This window comes from Ips typographus, linkage group LG5, assembly GCF_016097725.1.
Source record: "Ips typographus isolate SLU linkage group LG5, UJ_Ityp_2.0, whole genome shotgun sequence".
NCBI classification, from domain to species: domain Eukaryota; kingdom Metazoa; phylum Arthropoda; class Insecta; order Coleoptera; family Curculionidae; genus Ips; species Ips typographus.
In genome coordinates, this window is record NC_138426.1 from 13813666 (window position 1) to 13833344 (window position 19679).

At 32.6% G+C, this 19679-nt stretch overlaps 2 protein-coding genes across 2 annotated transcripts in view; both read left to right on the top strand.

The window, feature by feature from the left end:
• Positions 1–19679, top strand: part of LOC145729707 (limbic system-associated membrane protein-like) — a 90201-nt gene that overhangs the window by 38369 nt on the left and 32153 nt on the right. Inside the window, exon 2 of the mRNA XM_081980569.1 lies at positions 1547–1683. Within this exon, the coding sequence (XP_081836695.1) occupies positions 1547–1683 (137 nt within the window). The remainder of the gene's footprint in view (positions 1–1546; positions 1684–19679) is intronic.
• Positions 13086–19679, top strand: part of LOC145729254 (sodium channel protein Nach-like) — a 59448-nt gene continuing 52854 nt past the window's right edge. Inside the window, exon 1 of the mRNA XM_081979936.1 lies at positions 13086–13092. The gene's annotated coding sequence lies outside the window, so the exon portion shown is untranslated. The remainder of the gene's footprint in view (positions 13093–19679) is intronic.

A 19679-nucleotide genomic window follows, 5' to 3' on the forward strand; every position in this document is an offset into this window, starting at 1 on the left:
ATAAACAGTCACGTGACACATTAATTAAACTAAGTCTTGTTTTAATGATGTTTTAGTGAAATCTATAAGAGTTCAAATAAAAAAGTTACAATCATTCAAAAATAAAAAAAATGACATTTTTGCAAAAAGTGCCATTTTGGCAATTTTTTATTTTGCTCCAGGAGGGTTCCAATGCACAGCAAAGCGCATATTTATACCAAAGGACCTTAAATTAGGTGAAATAGGTACAAAAAAAGCACTTTAAATTTTTTATTTTTCAAAAAAATCGAAAGAATGGGGGGGTATTTGAGTGCTTTTTTTACTACTTTTTGAAATTCAATATCTCGGTAACGTGAAGAGCTAGAGAGGCCAGTTTTGGCTCATTTTGTAGTATTTTGTATCCTCTTTCTAATGGCGTTTGAGTGAAATTTATAAGAGTTCAAATAAAAAAGTTACACTCATTCAAAAATTGAAAAAATGACATTTTTGCAAAAAGTGCCATTTTGGCAATTTTTTATTTTCCTCCATGAGTGTTCCAATGCACAGCAAAGGGCATATTTATACCAAAGGACCTTAAATTAGGTGAAATAAGTACAAAAAATTCACTTTAAATTTTTTATTTTTCAAAAAAATCGAAAGAATGGGGGGGTATTTGAGTGCTTTTTTTACTACTTTTTGAAATTCAATATTTCGGTAACGTGAAGAGCTAGAGAGGCCAGTTTTGGCTCATTTTGTAGTATTTTGTATCCTCTTTCTAATGGCGTTTGAGTGAAATTTATAAGAGTTCAAATAAAAAAGTTACAATCATTCAAAAATTGAAAAAATGACATTTTTGCAAAAAGTGCAATTTTGGCAATTTTTTATTTTGTTCCATGAGGATTCCAATGCACAGCAAAGGGCATATTTATACCAAAGGACCTTAAATTAGGTGAAATAACCATTTTACAAAGCCTTTTGAAACCTTTACTTGGCCAACCTGAATTACTTAACCCAAATAACACAATACAACATAACATACCATACCATAAACGTAACTTAACATAGGTCAGGCTAGGTTAGGTTAGGTTAGGAAGCTGTCACTTATCTCCTACATGTTTATTTCAGTTTATACTCAACAGTATTTATACAGGGTGTCAAAGTTGCTCTGTCATATTATTATGTTAACCACAGTACCTTACATACTGCAGGTTCAAAAAACAATAATGCAATAATTAACAAAAATCACTTTGATCTTTCTTCATTAATAATCTTTCTTTGAAAGTAAACGTAATAAGTTTTCAATATTCCTAATATTTCAAATTTGCTTTATTGGATATTTTAATATACCTACTTATCGTTAAAATTAAATTGGAATATTCCTAATTTAAAGACGGTCGGAACATTGAAAGATTTTTACCTCTTGAAAAGGAGATTAGCAGAAGTCATTAGTAAGATTTCTTCCTTTAGGAAATGGTCTCAAAGACTTACTAAATTAAATTTGACGTAATGGAATAATGACGTAATTCACGTGTGTAGTATTTCCATAATTACAGCACTGTTGGTCCTAAAATTTGACTTTTACTTGCAGGTAATGTTAAACTTTACACGATCGACACAGAGTCCAAAACTCCGTACTTTGGTTCGAACGAAGTCCGTAATGTGACAACAACAGTAGGCCATACTGCTTACCTACACTGTCAAGTGCAGCAATTGGGCGACAAAGCGGTAAGTTCCTTATTGTAAGTTTACGTGTGTTTTTTTGGCAAGAAAAACCATTTTCTTTATTAAACCAAGTTTGGGTAACTCCGCCCTGATTTATGCAGATCGAAGGCAAATTTCAAAGTTTATAACTTTAAAGATACTTTACGGCTTTCAGTTACCTGCAAGTTATAATATTGAGTCGCAAAGTTCCGAGGAACAAACAACGAATTAGCTGGATGTATCGAAAAAAGCTTTTATCGATTTTATCTTATCCGGAATGGCACAGTTCGGTTGTTTAGGGCCAGTTTTGTGTGTTTTGAGGGCGGATTTTGTGTTTACTCAAGGATTGATTGGACATTTGCACAGCGTTTCACACGATCAGTGTGCAAAAAAAAATACATGGAGAAACCTGAAAAGCGGGTTTCCGCAATACATCCGCAACGAATTCGTCTCGGAATTAGGAAAATTAACTTTCAGGTTGTTTGCGGAACAATTTCAGCTTCTGGTGTGCTTTAAGCAATATTTTGACAAGAAAACGCTGCAATGTTATTTAACCCCACATAAACACCATGTCAAGATTGTATGATAAGCAAACAAGTCAAGAAATAAAGAAATTTTCAAAAGTTGTTACAAACTCGTTTAAGAATTTGTTGTGTGAAGTTTTTAGGATTGCATGGTTTAACAAATACTCAACCCTAAATTCAAAAATTATACTTGCACAAATAAACCATCTGCAAAGACGAAACATGAAACTGTATTTACCTTTATAACGAAAATAGTTAGAGCGTAATGGATTATTTAAAACCCTCAAAGTGCCCGTTTAGTTTGGTTAGCGCATACATTTTATACGATGCTAAATACCACTACCACGAGCAATTCAAAGCTAAAATTACAACATTGAAAATGTATGAAAGAATTAATTAAAATAAACAAAGTATTTTTGAGGTTGAAATTTTTTTTTATTACCCTAAAGTTAGTTTTTTACCTTATAATTTTTATTTTTATTGGTTTTCATGTACGTTAACTGTAATGTCATTTGAAATTCAGAAATTGTTAATTGCAATTCAGAAAGTATATCAAGTAGTGTGATTCAGTTTAATTTTTAACCTAAATTGTGTTATTTTTTTCATAACATTCATTGTGTTATAAAGTATATTAATTTATTAAAGTGGCTTGGAGTTTTAGCTTTGGTAATTTTGTCCACAAATATTGTATTTTATGGAATTACCTTTGAATGTTCTGATTGATAATATATGAAGTACATAATTACATGTTTTTTGCAATCTTATTATCTACAATACAATATTCAACTAATTAAGATGTAAATTAAGAGCCCAAACTTCTTGCTGCTTGTACGCAAGATGAAAGTTTGAAATGTTCTTAAAATTTCAATTTTCGAAGGTAAAACTTATTAATTTAACGTCACGTACAGGGGAAACTTTAATTTGTGACTCAATATTAGCTAAGCTAAATTCTGAAACTATCAAATAAACTGGTTATGTAGCAATAATTTGATATTTCCTTACATAGCTCAAGTATCAAAATTTATGAAAAAGTGTTAACCAAATTTGACATTTTTGTTTTTTAATAGTCTATATTTTGATAGATCTAGCATAGTGGTAAATTTGTGATTGGTCAAAAAAAGCAGCAAGCTGAAAGCTGCTTTTTTGACCAATCACAAACTACTCACAGTGCTGGTGTTTGTGCAAATGGTTTTGAGATATCAACAGTCAATTAGACTGCAAACCTGTGTCTGTGTCTCTTTTATCCCTCAAATGAGGGATTAAAAGTTCATTTTTTATGCACTTTAGGGATTAAAAGTGCACTTTTAATCCCTAAAGTGCATAAAAAATATTATTGTAGCCAGTTTTCATAGTTTCCAGACAAACTGAAAGACTTTAGTTTTGAAAATTGACTTAGAAAAGATAAAAATTTCAGAAGCTTAAAAATTGTGTTTGTAACCAGTTTTCATGCAAATCGAGAGACTTTAATACTAAAAATTGACTTGTAGACATAAAAACTACGTTTTCAAGAATTTGTTACTACAAATTCATACATTTAAACCTTAAAAATTGACTTGAACCCCAAAATGTGACTGAACTAATGAAAAGTGACATCAGAAGCTTAAAATTTTCATTTGAAGTAAGTTTTCATAATTTTAAGACAAATTTCAATATTTTAGTCTTGAAAATAGTCTTAGATGCAGGACATTAACATCATAACACTAGATTCATGAAAATTGTCTTGAAAACGAACTTTTCGTGCTTTGTACTTTGCTTTTCATTTTCTTCGAATTCTGAACTATTTTTAGTGCTTCAAAACTGCTTTCAGCTTGGAAAATCGAGTTTCAAGACTATCTTCACCAAGTTATTGACATAGCAAACTTAATAAAACAATTTTTACATTCTTTATAGACTTAAAATGGCATTCCAAGCTTTGTCACTATTAAATCGACTTCTAGACACCTGTTTTTAGTGTTTTAAGGCTGTTTTCAGTGCCTCAAATCAAGTTTCAAGACTATCTTTACAAAGTTTTTGACTTATCAGGCCTAAAAGCCAGTGTGTTCACTGACCATAGTCTTGAAAATGTTATTTCAAGCTTCTTCACTATTAAATTGACTTCTACATAGGTGCAATAAATTGTAGCACCTCTAAGAAATTCAGACTGTTTTTAGTGCTTTTTAAGACTGAAAAATCGAGTTTAAGACTATTTGCAAAAGTCAAGTTTCTTCAGTAATAAAAGTAAAAAATTTTGGTACCAAATGCTACAATAATAGTCTTGAGAACTAATTTTTAGAAATAAAATAGTCCGAAAATTTAATTTACTTCTAGACTTGTTGTCCAGTCCAGAAAATTGAGTTGTACACCAATTAAAGTCTTGAAAATATACTTTTGGACTTTTTAGTCCTAGTAAAGTCAGTTCTAGCATTAAAAGTTAACTTTTATATTATTTTTAGTAGTAAAAAATGAGTTTCATGCACAATACAATCTTTGTCTTGATTTCCGAACTTTTTTTAGTTCTTGAATGCCAGTTTCAGACACTCAACCAGGATGGCAGTCTGAGAAAGCGAATCATAAGACCATTCCTAGTAGTAAAAAAGTTTTTAGACTATTCAGTACAAATTTGGACTTTCACAAGTCTTGGATGTTCAGTTTTAAACTATAAAACGATTTTTTAAATTGAAATTTGCAGGACTGTATCTTCTTTAGGAAACCTTGACATAATGCAAGTCTTATTTTTTGATTGGCTATCAAATGGTGAATTATTGACACTTAAAACTGGACCACCCTGTATATTGCATAGGGTTTGGTTATAATAGGAGTCATTTGGGACACTCTATAAAACAGAAAATGCTCTTTAAAATGCCGCAAAAACAAAGTTTCTACGATAAGCCGTTTTCGAGATATTTCATTTCTTTCAAAGGAAACTTTGGACTACTCCCACCACTTTATTTGAAGAGATAGAAAAAAAAGTTAAATAGGAAAATTCTTCGTAGAGAATAGGGGATTACTTTTCTGAGATTTTACTATACCTTTCCATTTAAATTTTTAGAGTTTTTGGACATTTTTCATTTTAGTGTTATCGAAACCCTGTACTTTAGCATAAAAACAATCAACAATAATGTTATCAACTTGTACGAAAATATTTAAATTCAAATTAACTGGAATAACCTTAAGAATGTAAAAAGCAAATAACAAACTTTTGGACTAAAGAAAAGAGGTTCGTTTACGTTGTTGAAATTTGCATAAACCAGTTTCCATAAATTATCCTTGGGAAACTGCTTTGAATTGTTATCTTGGAGCTTATAAAGGTGAGTATACATACTGAGATAATTTGCTAAAGTTAAAATATACAACGCTGAATCAATACAATTTTAAGTCCAATTGCAGGTGCAGTTTCCCATTATAGCATAAATTTTAATACTTACCTAAATCAGAAAATACGTCCAGTCTTACTACAATCCCTGTCCTATTTCAGCGTAAGACATGACAAGAATAATGAATATTTCTTAATTCTAGCGTTAACTTAAAAGCCTTTACACTAAGCACGAGTTAAATCCACTTACAAGAACTTGCAGGCTAAATTATGCCGCCTGTATTCGGGGGAAAATCAACAGGGCATGTTTTAACTTGCAAAGTTGTCACGTTCAATGCAACCTAGATAAATAGTTAGCACTCCAAGTTGTAGAGCGTTAATTCTGTATTTTTCCCCAAAACTTTTGATGGTTTTTCGACCTTAAATTAACCGTTCTTCGAGAATATTCACACAAATGTACGCCAGTCACGTAGCAACCCGTTATTAACGCATATTTCATTAGGGAAGGAAAAAAATGGCTTGCCATTATTCGAATCACAATTCCGGGCATACACAATGCAACGCGGGGAAAAGGAAATTATATTTTTATGAAATAGTGTTTCTGACGGAATAAATTAAGTTTTCTAATTTTTTTCCCTGTCGAGTTCCAATTTCGTATCGCCAGATTTCTAAATGGGAAACGTCAGACCTATTTAGCAATTGAATTTCCACGTTTATTGCCAGTTTTTTGTACTTGTCAGTGTTGCATTTTTCAGTTTAATGAATACGACCTTTTAAATATGCTCACTCTAGATTTAAATCTTGAGCTTTTTAAAATGTAAAACTTGACAAAGAATACACTGAAAAATTTCTCAGAACTTATTAAAAGATTTTGTCATTTTCCAACAAAAGACTTATTAAATGCATTTGAATTCTCGAAAATCCACATCTAATAAGAGAACAAAAGAAATATTTAAAACAATGTGATATCATTTTTGTATAAATTTGCTTTTGCTCTAACCATTGCAAAAATTCGTTCTACAAACTCGGCATAAAAGAAAATGGTTTCACTGAATACGAAATTATGTGTGCATAGCAAAAAGAGCTTGGGGGGAATTGGAAAATAATCAAGCTGGACTAATAAAAGGACTTGTGTGTGTTTTAATAGTATAAAATTGAATATTCCATTTTGATTTCTATTCAAAATATGAACAAAAGTCAGTTTTGTCAAAAACTGAAAAATTGTCTATAAAAATAGAACACACAACAAACGAAACTGTCAATTTCCCTAGAAATTAGGGGTGATGTTCTATTCGAACTTGCTAAACAAACAACAATCGCAATGATGCCATTTTTTGAAAATTTAAAAATGTAAAGTGCTTTTTTTCTATTTATTTCACCTAATTTAAGGGCCTTTGATATAAATATGCTCTTTGCTGAGCATTGGAACCCTCCTGGAGCAAAATAAAAAATTGCTAAAATTGCACTTTTTGTAAAAAAGCATATTTTTTGACACACGTTGCTTTGACCCTAAATTACTCCTTTATTTGACAAGTTACATCAAAATGTCATAGAAAACAAAAGATAGAGCAAATTTCAGGCTTTCTAAAAATATCTACCCACATGAGTTGATTGATAACACCGTTCGGCCGATAGAGGGCGTCAAAATTCCTTTACCATAATATCACATATTATATTGTAAATATTTTTTTAATCAGATTTCATGTATCTCTTAATCCGGCCGAGTTCCTGGCAAAGAAATGGTTAAAATGGTAAATTTTAGGTCTAACTCTGTTAGTTTTTGAGATATCAAAAAACCGACTGCACCAGCGTCTTTTCCGGGAAATTTTAACATAAAATGACACCGAGACGTCAACTGTAACTTGACAAATAAAAAAGTTGTATTTTTTGACGGTTCCAAATAGCGTCGCAGGCCGCCATTTTGAATTTTCTGTCAAAATATTGACTTGCACCTCATTTTAAAGGAAAATTCACGTAGTTTCAAGAAATGACAGACAAAATGGCGTTTCAGGCTGCCATTTTGAATTTTCTGTCAAAATATCGACTTACACCTCATTTTAAAGGAAATTTCACATAGTTTCAAGAAATGACAGACAAAATGGTGTCGCAGGCCGCCATTTTGAATTTTCTGTCAAAATATTGACTTGCACTTCATTTTAAAGGAAATTTCACGTAGTTTCTAGAAATGACAGACAAAATGGCATTTCAGGCCGCCATTTTAAATTTTCTGTCAAAATATTGACTTGCACCTCAGTTTAAAGGAAATTTCACGTAGTTTCAAGAAATGACAAACAAAATGATGTTCCAGGCCGCCATTTTCAACTTTCTGTCAAAATATTGACTTGCACCCCATTTTAAAGGAAATTCCACGTAGTTTCAAGAAATGGCAGACAAATGGCGTCGCAGGCCGCCATTTTGAATTTTCTGTAAAAAGTAGTAAAAAAAAAACCCTAATACGAATGTGTGTGAAAATGATATTTGAAGAGTCACGTGACTCTTTTTAAGATGCCAATAAACATACGTGACTATTTTCAATCATCAAATTTTAAAGATCACGTGACACGTTTTTTACGTCAAAACGTATCCTGAAGATAAAAATAAAAATAGAAAAATTCCATTTACCAAATTTAGCTTTTAAAGCCACGTCTTAAAAAATGGAATTCAAAATGTTATTTGGAGGGTCACGTGACCGTTTTTGAGCTTAAACTAATATTTTCTAAGCCCCGTAACTCGTTTAAATAGAGAAAATGATCACGTGACAATTTTCAATCACCATTTTTTTTAAAAAAAGGTGTACGGACTTTTCTTAACGTCAAAACGAAATCCTTAAGGTCATGCGACTGTTTTAAAAAACAAAATCTTATTTGAGATGTCACGTGACCGTTTTTGAGTTCAAACTAATATTTTCTAAGCCTCGTAACTCGTTTTACAGTGAAAATCGTCACGTGACAATTTTCAATCTTTAATAAATTTTTTAAAAAAGGTGTGCGGACTTTTTTTAATTAAACGAAATCCTAAAAGTCATGTGACGGTTTTAAATAACAAAATCTTATTTGAGATGTCACGTGACCGTTTTTTTAGATTTAAACAGTGAATCACGTGATTATACATTATTTGTCACACTCACAATTTATATTATTTTGTAACTACACTATTTCGTAATTTTAAATCGTTTTTTGTTCAATTAAAGCTTCATTTAACGTATTTTTTCGATTTAAGCCACATAATGGTTTAAAATAAATTAATAATAAAACCGCATATTCAATAATGGTTTATTAATTTTAGATCACTTCGTTATTTTATTTTCTGTGCAATTATGCAAAATTAAATAATAATCCATTCGGTATTAATTTTATGAAGCTATAATGTATTTCCTGACCACAATTACGCGTTTTTTAATGGGTAGTTATAGTAATTAAGATACCAAGGGCATTATTTCTTATAATGCCTGTGGTGTCTTCAATGTTTAATGTCCGACTTTCATTCTGTAGAAATTTATTCAAAAAATGGCCAGAGGGCATTATTTCTTAGATAATTGATCTTAACAGGTGTCATATTGATGAAATAATAGTCCTGTCGGACATTATTTTTGAGCAGAAAACAATTATTAGAAAAGTACTAAAATTGTGTTGTAAACAAGGTTTTACATTAAGATTGCCTGCCTTAACTCAATCTAATACTACATCAAACCAGGCTAGATTCTAATAACTTTAAAAGTACGCGTCTTCAGAATATCCTGTTTCATCATTTCCCATCCTGGGGGCTCGAAAGGTTTTATCCTTGAGCTCGTCAGAACGGGGTGTAATTATTTTCAACTTTGCATTCAAAGGCATAATTTTTCATCAGTTTTTTGCGCCCAAGTTTAATAAAATTGGAAGAAAGCTAAAGTTGTCACTACGGATTGGCCTAAGCCTTGTGAATCCTTTTATAATTGCTAAATTTCCACAAAAAAATAACACATCCCCAGTTTTGTCCTTAATCTCCTTTGTTATGGGTGAAACTTACAGTTTTTGGGGCATTTAAAACGAAATTGATTCTCATTCACAGTTTTTACAGGCTCTGGAATAAGGGAAACAAAAAAAGAGCAATTGATCCTCTAGGGGAAATTTAGGAGCAGCTAAAAAAAGACACTGGCATTTTAATATACTTTTTTCTACGAATGTTTGCAAATAAGCTACTTTGCATACGTAAAAGTGTGTGCAAAGTGGCACTTTCCCGCACACTTTTTAAAATGCTGATTATACCTTGCAACAGTGGTTTTATATAGACTATTATACATAAAATCTGCTTAGAATTTTGCGTAGAATTCAAAAATGTAATAATATTCAGGGGTTTCATATAAAAAACACGACTTTTTTCACATTATTCTTCCGTACAGTTTAGGTAAATAAACCACCTTGTCTCTGTCTTTGAAAATGAAGCTTGTTTCCTTAGAAACCAAAGCTCATTGTCAAACAACGCATTTATATGCAATTTAAAGTCTACAACAGTGTTTATTCTTACTTATTTAAGTTAAAAAACTATTTTAATAATGGATATCACTGAAGATGAACTTCCGGAAGATGTTCTAAAAGCCGCCAACAATTGCAATTGCTGTCTCTCAAATCGCGAGAAAAATACGAGAAACAGTACGAGTTGTTTACCCAATGGTGCGAACAAAAGGGGATAAAAACCTTAAAGGAAGAGGTACTTTTAGCGTATTTTGTTACTTTAAGCAAAGAATTCAAACCTAACACAATGTGGTCAAAGTATTCAATGCTCAAAAATGTAATAAAAATAAAAAGAGACATCGATATCTGTGAATTTTATAAGCTCACTGAATTTCTGAAAAAGCAGAATGTTGGTTTTAAACCTAAAAAGGCGAAAATTTTTACAAAAGAAGAAATATTCAGTTTTATGAACTCCGCACCAGATGAAATTTACCTGTTAATTAAAGTTGCCACTATATTCGGACTTGCTGGTGCATGTCGAAGGGAAGAGCTAGCCAATTTAACCACTACAGATCTTGAAGACAAAGGAAACCTCATAATTGAATTAGGGATTCCAAAAATCATACAGCAAGAAACTTTATAATATCAGAAGAAGTTCATAACGGAACCTACCTGCAACTGTACAGAAGATACACCGGCCTACGTCCAAAAAAGTCAAACAATCGTTTTTTCCTAGTTTACAGAAAGGGTAAATGTTTTTCGCAAAGTGTTGGAGTAAACAGTTTTGGAAAAATGCCTTCTGAAATAGCTATTTTTTTTGAAGTTGCCAAATCCAGAAATCTACACAGGGCACAGTTATCGTCGATCATCGGCAACGTTCCTGGCCGATTCTGGAGAAGGAATCACTGACATAAAACGCTTGGGGGGTTGGAAATCGACTACGGTAGCTGAAGAATACATTGATGAATCCACAAGTTATAAAAAAGGATTAAGTAACAAAATTCGGACCTTCAATCCTAAAGAAAGTGAAGCAGTTCCAAGTACCAGTATTTTACTTTCAGTTGCTCAATCTGCGATCAATTTAAAAAACGCGACCAACTGTACATTTAACATTAATGTTGTTAATAACAATAAATAGTTATAAGTTGTTGTTTTTAATAACAATAAAAATTAAAAACAAAATGTATAGATATTTCATTCGTAGAAAAAATATTGTTCCTAACACGTGTGCAAAGTAGTTTTCCCGCACTTGAAGCTTATCCGAACTCCGCTTCGCGTCGTTCGTCTAACTGCTTTCGCGTGTGGGAAAACATAACTTTGCACACTGAATAGGAAAACTACTATTTAACACTCTAGAAGTAACATTTTTGGATTGTTAAACTATTGCCATTACTGGGAGTTTGCAACTTTTGCCCTTAAATCAAGCTACAACTTCAAGATAGCATAACAAAATTTGCATTGAAACCGTAGCGTAAAAAGTTTTTAACCTGGAAAAGGGCACGATCAGATATAAAGAGCACTCTAGCAGTAAACTTTGTCCAATTTAAAAATATTAGAGTAGTACATATAAATGTTGTTTTTTTTTCGGGATTAGCCAGAGAAAACGAAAGCAAATACACCGCAACTATAGCGATGCGGTTTTTATGATTGCGCCATTTCGAATGTTGTACTAAAACTACGTCCTCCCCTGCGGGAAATTGGAATTCTCATGTTCAAATTCCTTTGCACTGTGGATTTTTCCAGTCGGCAATTTGACCGGAAGTTAGGGTCAGCAGTTCACCGGAACTCGATAAGCTTTGCGGTGGCGCGAAGTTTTTAAATCCACTTAAATGCAATCTATTCCTGCTCTTCAATTTTTAAGATATTCGATCCGGCTCGAATAGAAATTTACGAATGTTATTTTTGTCAAATACATTTTTTCTATATTTATTATATATTTTTGTCAATTTAACCGTTTTGACACTTGACTTTGTGGTCTTCATTGTGATTGTTTTCATAGTGGACATTTAAAATTGTTTGATATTTGACACATTAATTTTAATTTGTGATTCTAACTTTTTTATTTTAGTTTTTTTGAAAGAGAATAAAGTTTTTTCCACACAAAAAATACCGTAGTTCCACGTGAACCACATAAAAATTCAATTTTGAAATTTGTAACGAAAATAATCACGTGGCGTGTGTTTCTGTCAAAAATGGAGAATAATACAAGTGATACATTTCCAATTTTTATTATTAAAGTATGGTCACGTGACTGATGAATCTTACATGTTACAGTGTATCGTGTAACAATCACGTGACCTGAGAATCGTTTCGTAAAAAAAATAAACCCGGAATCTCACTTTGAAAATAATCACGTGATTTGAAAAACCAGTCACGTGATTTGAAAAACCAGTCACGTGGCCCCAAAAATACAAATTTTGATCACGTGGCTATCAAAATTTTACTTGTTTATTAATTCTATGTATGGGCAAAAATATTGTTGGTAAACGTTACGTGATTAGCGTTTTGAAAAAATGTATAGTTAATAATCACGTGACTTTATGAACCATTCTGTCAAAAACGGATAATAGTCACGTGACCGTAAATTTCAAGTTTTTAATAAAAATGTTTACGTGACTGATGTATCTTACGTACGTGTAAAGCTCACGTGACCTGAGAATCGTTTTGTTAAAAAAAAACTATTCACGTGACTTTCAAAATTGAACTTTTTTATTAATTCTGTGTATGTCACAAAATATTGTTGGTAAACGTTACGTGATGAGCGTTTTGGAAAAAAAACCTTAATAATCACGTGACTTTATGAACCATTCTGTCAAAAACGGAAAATAGTCACGTGACTGTAAATTTCAAATTTTTTATAAAAATGTTTACGTGAGTGATGTATATTTACACGCTACAGTGTATCGTGTAATGCTCACGTGACCTGAGAATGCTTTCGTTAAAAAAAAACTAGTCACGTGACCAGAAAAAATGCAAACTTGGTCACGTGGCTATCAAAATTTGACTTGTTTATTAATTCTGTGTATGCGCAAAAATACTGTTGGTAAATGTTACGTGATTAGCGTTTTGGAAAAAACCTTTATAATCACGTGACTTTATGAACCATTTTGTCAAAAACGGAGAATAATCACGTGACCGTAAATTTCAAGTTTTTAATAAAAATGTTTACGTGACTGATGTATCTTAGGTATACGCTACAGTGTATCGTGTAAAGATCACGTGACCTGAGAATAGTTACGTTATAAAAAACTAATCACATGATCCGAAAAAAAATACAAATTCTGATCACGTGACTTACAGAATTGTACTTTTTTATTAATTCTGTGTATGCGCAAAATATTGTTGGTAAACGTTACGTGATTAACGTTTTGAAAAAATTATAGTTAATAATCACGTGACTTTATGAACCATCTTATCAAGAAAGTTTCAAGAAATGACAGACAAAATGGCTTTCCAGGCCACCATTTTGTATTTTCTGTTAAAATATTGACTTGCACCTTATTTTAAAGGAAATTTCACGTAGTTTCTAGAAATGACAGACAAAATGGCGTCATAGGCCGCCATTTTGAATTTTCTGTCAAAATATTGACTTGCACCTCATTTAAAAGGAAATTTCACGTAGTTTCTAGAAATGGCAGACAAAATGGTATCATAGGCCGCCATTTTGAATTTTCTGTGAAAATATTGACTTGCACCTCATTTTAAAGGAAATTTCACGTAGTTTCAGGAAAAGACAAAATGGCGTTTCAGGTCTCCATTTTAAATTTCCTGTCAAAATATTGACTTGCACCTCATTTTAAAGGAAATTTCACGTAGTTTCTAGAAATGACAGACAAAATGGCATCATAGGCCGCCATTTTGAATTTTCTGTCAAAAACGGAAAACAGTCACGTGACCGTAAATTTCAAATAAAAAAAAATGTTAACGTGAGTGATGTATACACACACGTTGTATACACGCTACAGTGTATAGTGTAAAGCTCACGTGACCTGAGAATACTTTCGTTAAAAAAAAACTAATCACGTGACCCAAAAAAATTCAAATTTTGATCACGTGGCTATCAAAATTTTACTTGTATTTTATGTACGTGCAAAAGTATAGTAGATAAACGTCACGTGATTAAACGTAATAAGATTGTATTTAGGTGTTTTGCCCTTAGGGGCCTAACACAAGGCAAAAAATGACAGAATGCACTAAAGTATAGAAACAGTGTGCTTGTCTTCCAGACGCCATTACCGCCAGTGTTACTGTTAACTGACTTTTTTTTGGTAACTTCAAGTAGCAAGACCATTTTTAAAATCAATTACTTAAAATTTTAAAATCTATTAAAATTGAACGAGCTAAATTTTAAGCGTAATTTGCTAAATAATGTGAATTTAATCCTCATAACACCCAAATAACCAGCCCAAATTACTTTTTGCTCTTTTTTCAGAGAGATTATTTGAACTTGAATAAGAGCTATTATTACCTGAAAGAAATCATAATCATGTTTAAGCATCATGTCAGGAAGTTTCATCTACATCAAAACTTTCCGTTTACTTAGGAAAACACCTCATCTCAAACTTTTTAAGAATCTTTCTATCCCGGTCATCGAGTATATTTGCCCCCTTTTCATCATCTCCAGATATCTTGAATTATGCATACAAAGAAAAAGCAATTCCCAGGAAGAAAAAGGCCAGTCGTTACCCGAAACTGCCTGCACTAAAATACCAAATTTAATAGAAAATGGTATTGGAGTAATCATCGAATTACCCCGTAGTCGGAAGGTTTTTCTATTATTGTGACTAATTGGAAACTTGAAAAACCGACCGCAAAAATTTAATTAAAGAATCCAAATAAAAAAGTTTCAGTATTATAAAACTGCTGTTAAACCCGAAAAAGGATGTTTTCTAGTATCAAAATCGGATTAAACGACTTTTTGGATTTAATGATGCAGTAAATGGTTTAATGGCACTATAAGCGTTTCTTTTCTAGAAGATTGAAAAGTGGTTGGAGACTGTAAGAGAAACTGATGATCGTTAATGTATTTCGGTTGACAGCTTGTAAATCTTCAATTTTTAACTTGCTTCAACATTAGAACCGAGCATTGGGAATCATAAAGCAAACGTAAAGCTTCTCAGGGTTATAGATAATGCCTTTACATCAAAACTTTAATCCCCTGGCTGAAAACTCCTCATATTAATACCCGAATGATTTATACGGCTTTATCTAGAAGCTGTTGTCTTGGCTCAGCTGCTGCAAACTTTCCGGGAGACCTTCCAATTTACTTTATAGTTTCTGCTTTCTCTGATGCACTGTACTTTACAAATGTGTTTTCTGTAAACATTCGCTTTGTTTTTCGGATTTTTTTAAACAAAAAAGTGGGGTTTTAATGCACTAATCCTTTCTAGAAAGTACATTTTTGCCGCGAAAAGACGACAACTGTGGGACGTGCTATAACCGACAAAAATTCCCAGTAAAATATAGAATCCCGGAATTTATCCAGGAACGACGGCCACAATCTTATAAAATCGAGGCTGCGAGATTTAGTGGTGACTGTCAGAAAATCCTGATATATGGCCATCGGGTGGAATTTTTGTTCCTGATTTGTTTTCCGGCGAATATTTGCCCGCCCTTAAAAGGGGCAGTTCAAACTCATTCCTAATGCATCAAAAGCTTATAGTTCAAAGTATCAGATGGCTTAATCCTGACGGAGATTTATGTATTTTTTTATATTCGGCAACTCCAACACCAGAGAAAAAAACGAAATATTTATTTGTATACGGGAAATCAAAGTAATTTTGGACGTCTAAACCGCAGAAGTGTTTTTTGAAGACGATTTCAAAACTATACAATATTGACGGAAGTACCGTCCTTGTCTAACCCCCCCCCCCATTTTTTTAAAGTGCTTTTTTTCTACTTATTTCATCTAATTTAAGGTCCTTTGGTATTAATATGCCCTTTGCTGTGCATTGGAACCCTCTTGGAGCAAAATAAAAAATTGCCAAAATTGCACTTTTTGTAAAAATAGCATATTTTTTGACACATGTTGTTTGACCCTAAATTACTCCCTTACTTGACAAGCTACGTCAAAATGTCATAGAAAACAAAAGATAGAGCAGATTTCAAGGTTTCCAAAAATATCCCCACATGAGTTGATTGGTCATACCGTTTGTTCGCTAGAGGGCGTCAAAGTTGCTTCACCATAAAATCACATATTGTAAATATTTTTTAGTCAGATTTCATGTATATCTTAATCCGCCCGAGTTCCTGGCAAAACTCGGTTAAAATTAACCTGGTTAAAATGTTGAATTTTAGGTCTAACTCTGTTAGTTTTCGAGATATCAAAAAACCGAGTGCACCAGCGTCTTTTCCGGGAAATTTTAACATAAAATGACACCGAGACGTCAACTATAACTTGACAAATAAAAAAGTTGTATTTTTTGACAGTTCCAGGCCGCCATTTTGAATTTTCTGTCAAAATATTGAGTTGCACCTCATTTTAACGGAAATTTCACGTAGTTTCAAGAAATGACAGACAAAATGGCGTCCCAGGCCGCCATTTTGAATTTTCTGTCAAAATATTGACTTGCACCTCATTCTAAAGGAAATTTCATGTAGTTTCAAGAAATGACAGACAAAATGGCGTTCCAGGCCGCCATTTTAAATTTCCTGTCAAAATATTGACTTGCACCGCATTTTAAAGGAAATTTCACGTAGTTTCAAGAAATGACAGACAAAATGGCGTTCCAGGCCGCCATTTTGAATTTTCTGTCAAAATATTGACTTGCACCTCATTCTGAAGGAAATATCACGTAGTTTCAAGAAATGAGAGACAAAATGGCGTTTCAGGCCTCCATTTTGAATTTCCTGTCAAAATATTGACTTGCACCTCATTTTAAAGGAAATTTCACGTAGTTTCAAGAAATGACAGATAAAATGGCGTCCCAGGCCGCCATTTTGAATTTCCTGTCAAAATATTGACTTGCACCTCATTTTAAAGGAAATTTCACGTAGTTTTAAGAAATTACAGACAAAATGGCGTCCCATCCCGCCATTTTGAATTTTCTGCTAAAATATTGGCTTGCACCTTATTTTAACGGAAATTTCAAGTAGTTTCAAGAAATGACAGACAAAATGGCGTTCCAGGCCGCCATTTTACATTTCCTGTCAAAATATTGACTTGCACCTCATTTTAAAGGAAATTTCACGTAGTTTCAAGAAATGAGAGACAAAATGGCGTTTCAGGCCTCCATTTTGAATTTCCTGTAAAAATATTGACTTGCACCTTATTTTAAAGGAAATTTCACGTAGTTTCAAGAAATGACAGACAAAATGGCTTTCCAGGCCGCCATTTTGAATTTCCTGTCAAAATATTGACTTACACCTCATTTTAAAGGAAATTTCACGTAGTTTCAATAAATGACAAACAAAATGGCGTTCCAGGCCGCCATTTTAAATTTTTTGTCAAAATATTGACCTGCACTTCATTTTAAAGGAAATTTCACGTAGTTTCAAGAAATGACAGACAAAATGGCTGTCTAGGCCGCCATTTTGTATTTTCTGTCCAAATATTGACTTGCTCCTCATTTTAAAGGAAATTTCACGTGTTTCAAGAAATGACAGACAAAATGGCTGTCTAGGCCGCCATTTTGTATTTTCTGTCCAAATATTGACTTGCTCCTCATTTTAAAGGAAATTTCACGTGTTTCAAGAAATGACAGACAAAATGGCTGTCTAGGCCGCCATTTTGTATTTTCTGTCCAAATATTGACTTGCTCCTCATTTTAAAGGAAATTTCACGTAGTTTCAAGAAATGACAGACAAAATGGCTTTCCACGCCGCCATTTTGTATTTTCCGTCAAAATATTGACTTGCACTTCATTTTAAAGAAAATAGCATAAAAAAGTCAAAAAGAGCCCAGTCTAAGGGCCGGTACTTTCAAGTCTAACAGTACTTTTCAAAAATTAAATTTATTTTTCAGAAAATGTAAAAATGCCATCTATTGTTAACTTTTTAAACTTTTTCTCAAAGAAAAATTGTAAAAATAGTTTACCCCAAAATTGAAGTAACATAACGTATCGTAACATAATATAACATAACATAATAGTTGTTATGCAACTGAAATTCAACAGAACTGTCAAAAAATAACATTTTCAAGGTCACTGTCAAAACCGTGCCAGTTAAAGAAAAATTGCCACCGGATTTGGGTTTCCCATGTCCAAATTGGTTAAATTTACTACTTTGACAGATTTAAATCCAATATGGCGGTGAATGGTCCTTCATTCAAAACCTTCATTTTTTCAAATTTTTTCTAAAATTTTGACCATGGTTCTACCTCGATGATTACCATCATTTTTTTACCATTGATTTCCTAAAAACAATTATGAATACTTATACTCAGTTAAATTGTGCATATTTAGAAACTTAGAGTATTCAGCAACGTTAAAATAATTATCAAATATCGCGGTAAAGAGCCTTTTGAGCTGAATGCGACTGCACGATCCATCCATACGTTTTCATTGACTTAATTGGAGTTTAAGGCAAAAGTTACGGAACTTGAGAGTGTAAACGAGGCCACAGGATCCTCTAATAGCCAAGGAACATACATTATCTATTATCTATCCCTGTACTGCGTTGAGCTTCTCAAACAGAAATAAAGTTTGATTCAGTGAAGCAGTTCAAAACATTCTTAGACACATTGTATACCTATAAAATATTTTTTGTAAAATAAATGTAACAAATTAGTAATTTAAATTCTATTCTTATAATAATTGAGTTATTAGATCTGCAATTCTAGCATTATTAAAGCACTTTGTCACAAATTGACTAGTCATCGAACAAAACTGCTCTCAAACGAGCGTTGACTATTATACTCGTCAATAATAATAGACCTCGCCACCTGTAGTTGATATTCAAGCATTGAATTCGTCTGAAAAGAATCCGGACAGTCATCGTTATAAATCGAATATTGCCTAATCCGAAAGAGCTGAAATTGATCACGTTTTCCCCCCCAAGTCCGGCACTTTTCATTACTCGGAGAAAACGCTTACGACGGCATAAATCCACTTCACGCAAGCTTGATGCTTTTTCTGAAAAATTGGTCTCACAGGGCAATTACAGTTCTAGCGTTAAGTTACCACATGAAATGTTAATATTTGAGTTCCATTCCTAATTAGAGGCTCAAACGTATACTGAGAAGCACAGTTGAATTGTAAACATTTCAAACGCTAAAGGCCGTTTCGAAATTATCCCAAAGTTTCCAAATTGTATTACCACAGCTCAACTGGCTGTGTTTACACGTAGCCAAAACCAAAATTGAATGATCAAATCTTCCCTCAATGACAAACCCTAATCAAGTTAATGCTTTGCTTGTGCTAAAATTCGATCTTCCAAATCCAAAGTTATTACAATTTAATTAGTAACCAACTTCAAGAAAACGATTTTGCCTTGAAACTAGCTCTTTCAAGATTGTCTTAGCATGACGATTCAATTTGAAACTAATAAACAACCATTCATAACCAAAGCAACAACTTAATCTGCCATTTATCCATTTAATATTCTACGATTATTTATCTAGGAGTTTCACAATAAGCCCGGTTTAAATTTACGAATACCATTACTATTTCACAAATGATAAATAATTCCGTCCGAGTTCAGATTTGCAGATTAAATTTTAACCATTTTAATGAAATATTCCTCGAATCCGGATATTCTCATTAAAATTTTTCTCGAATAGAAAAACATCGGAAACGATCCGATATTAATCTGAACGCCCTGGAAAAAATCATTTCC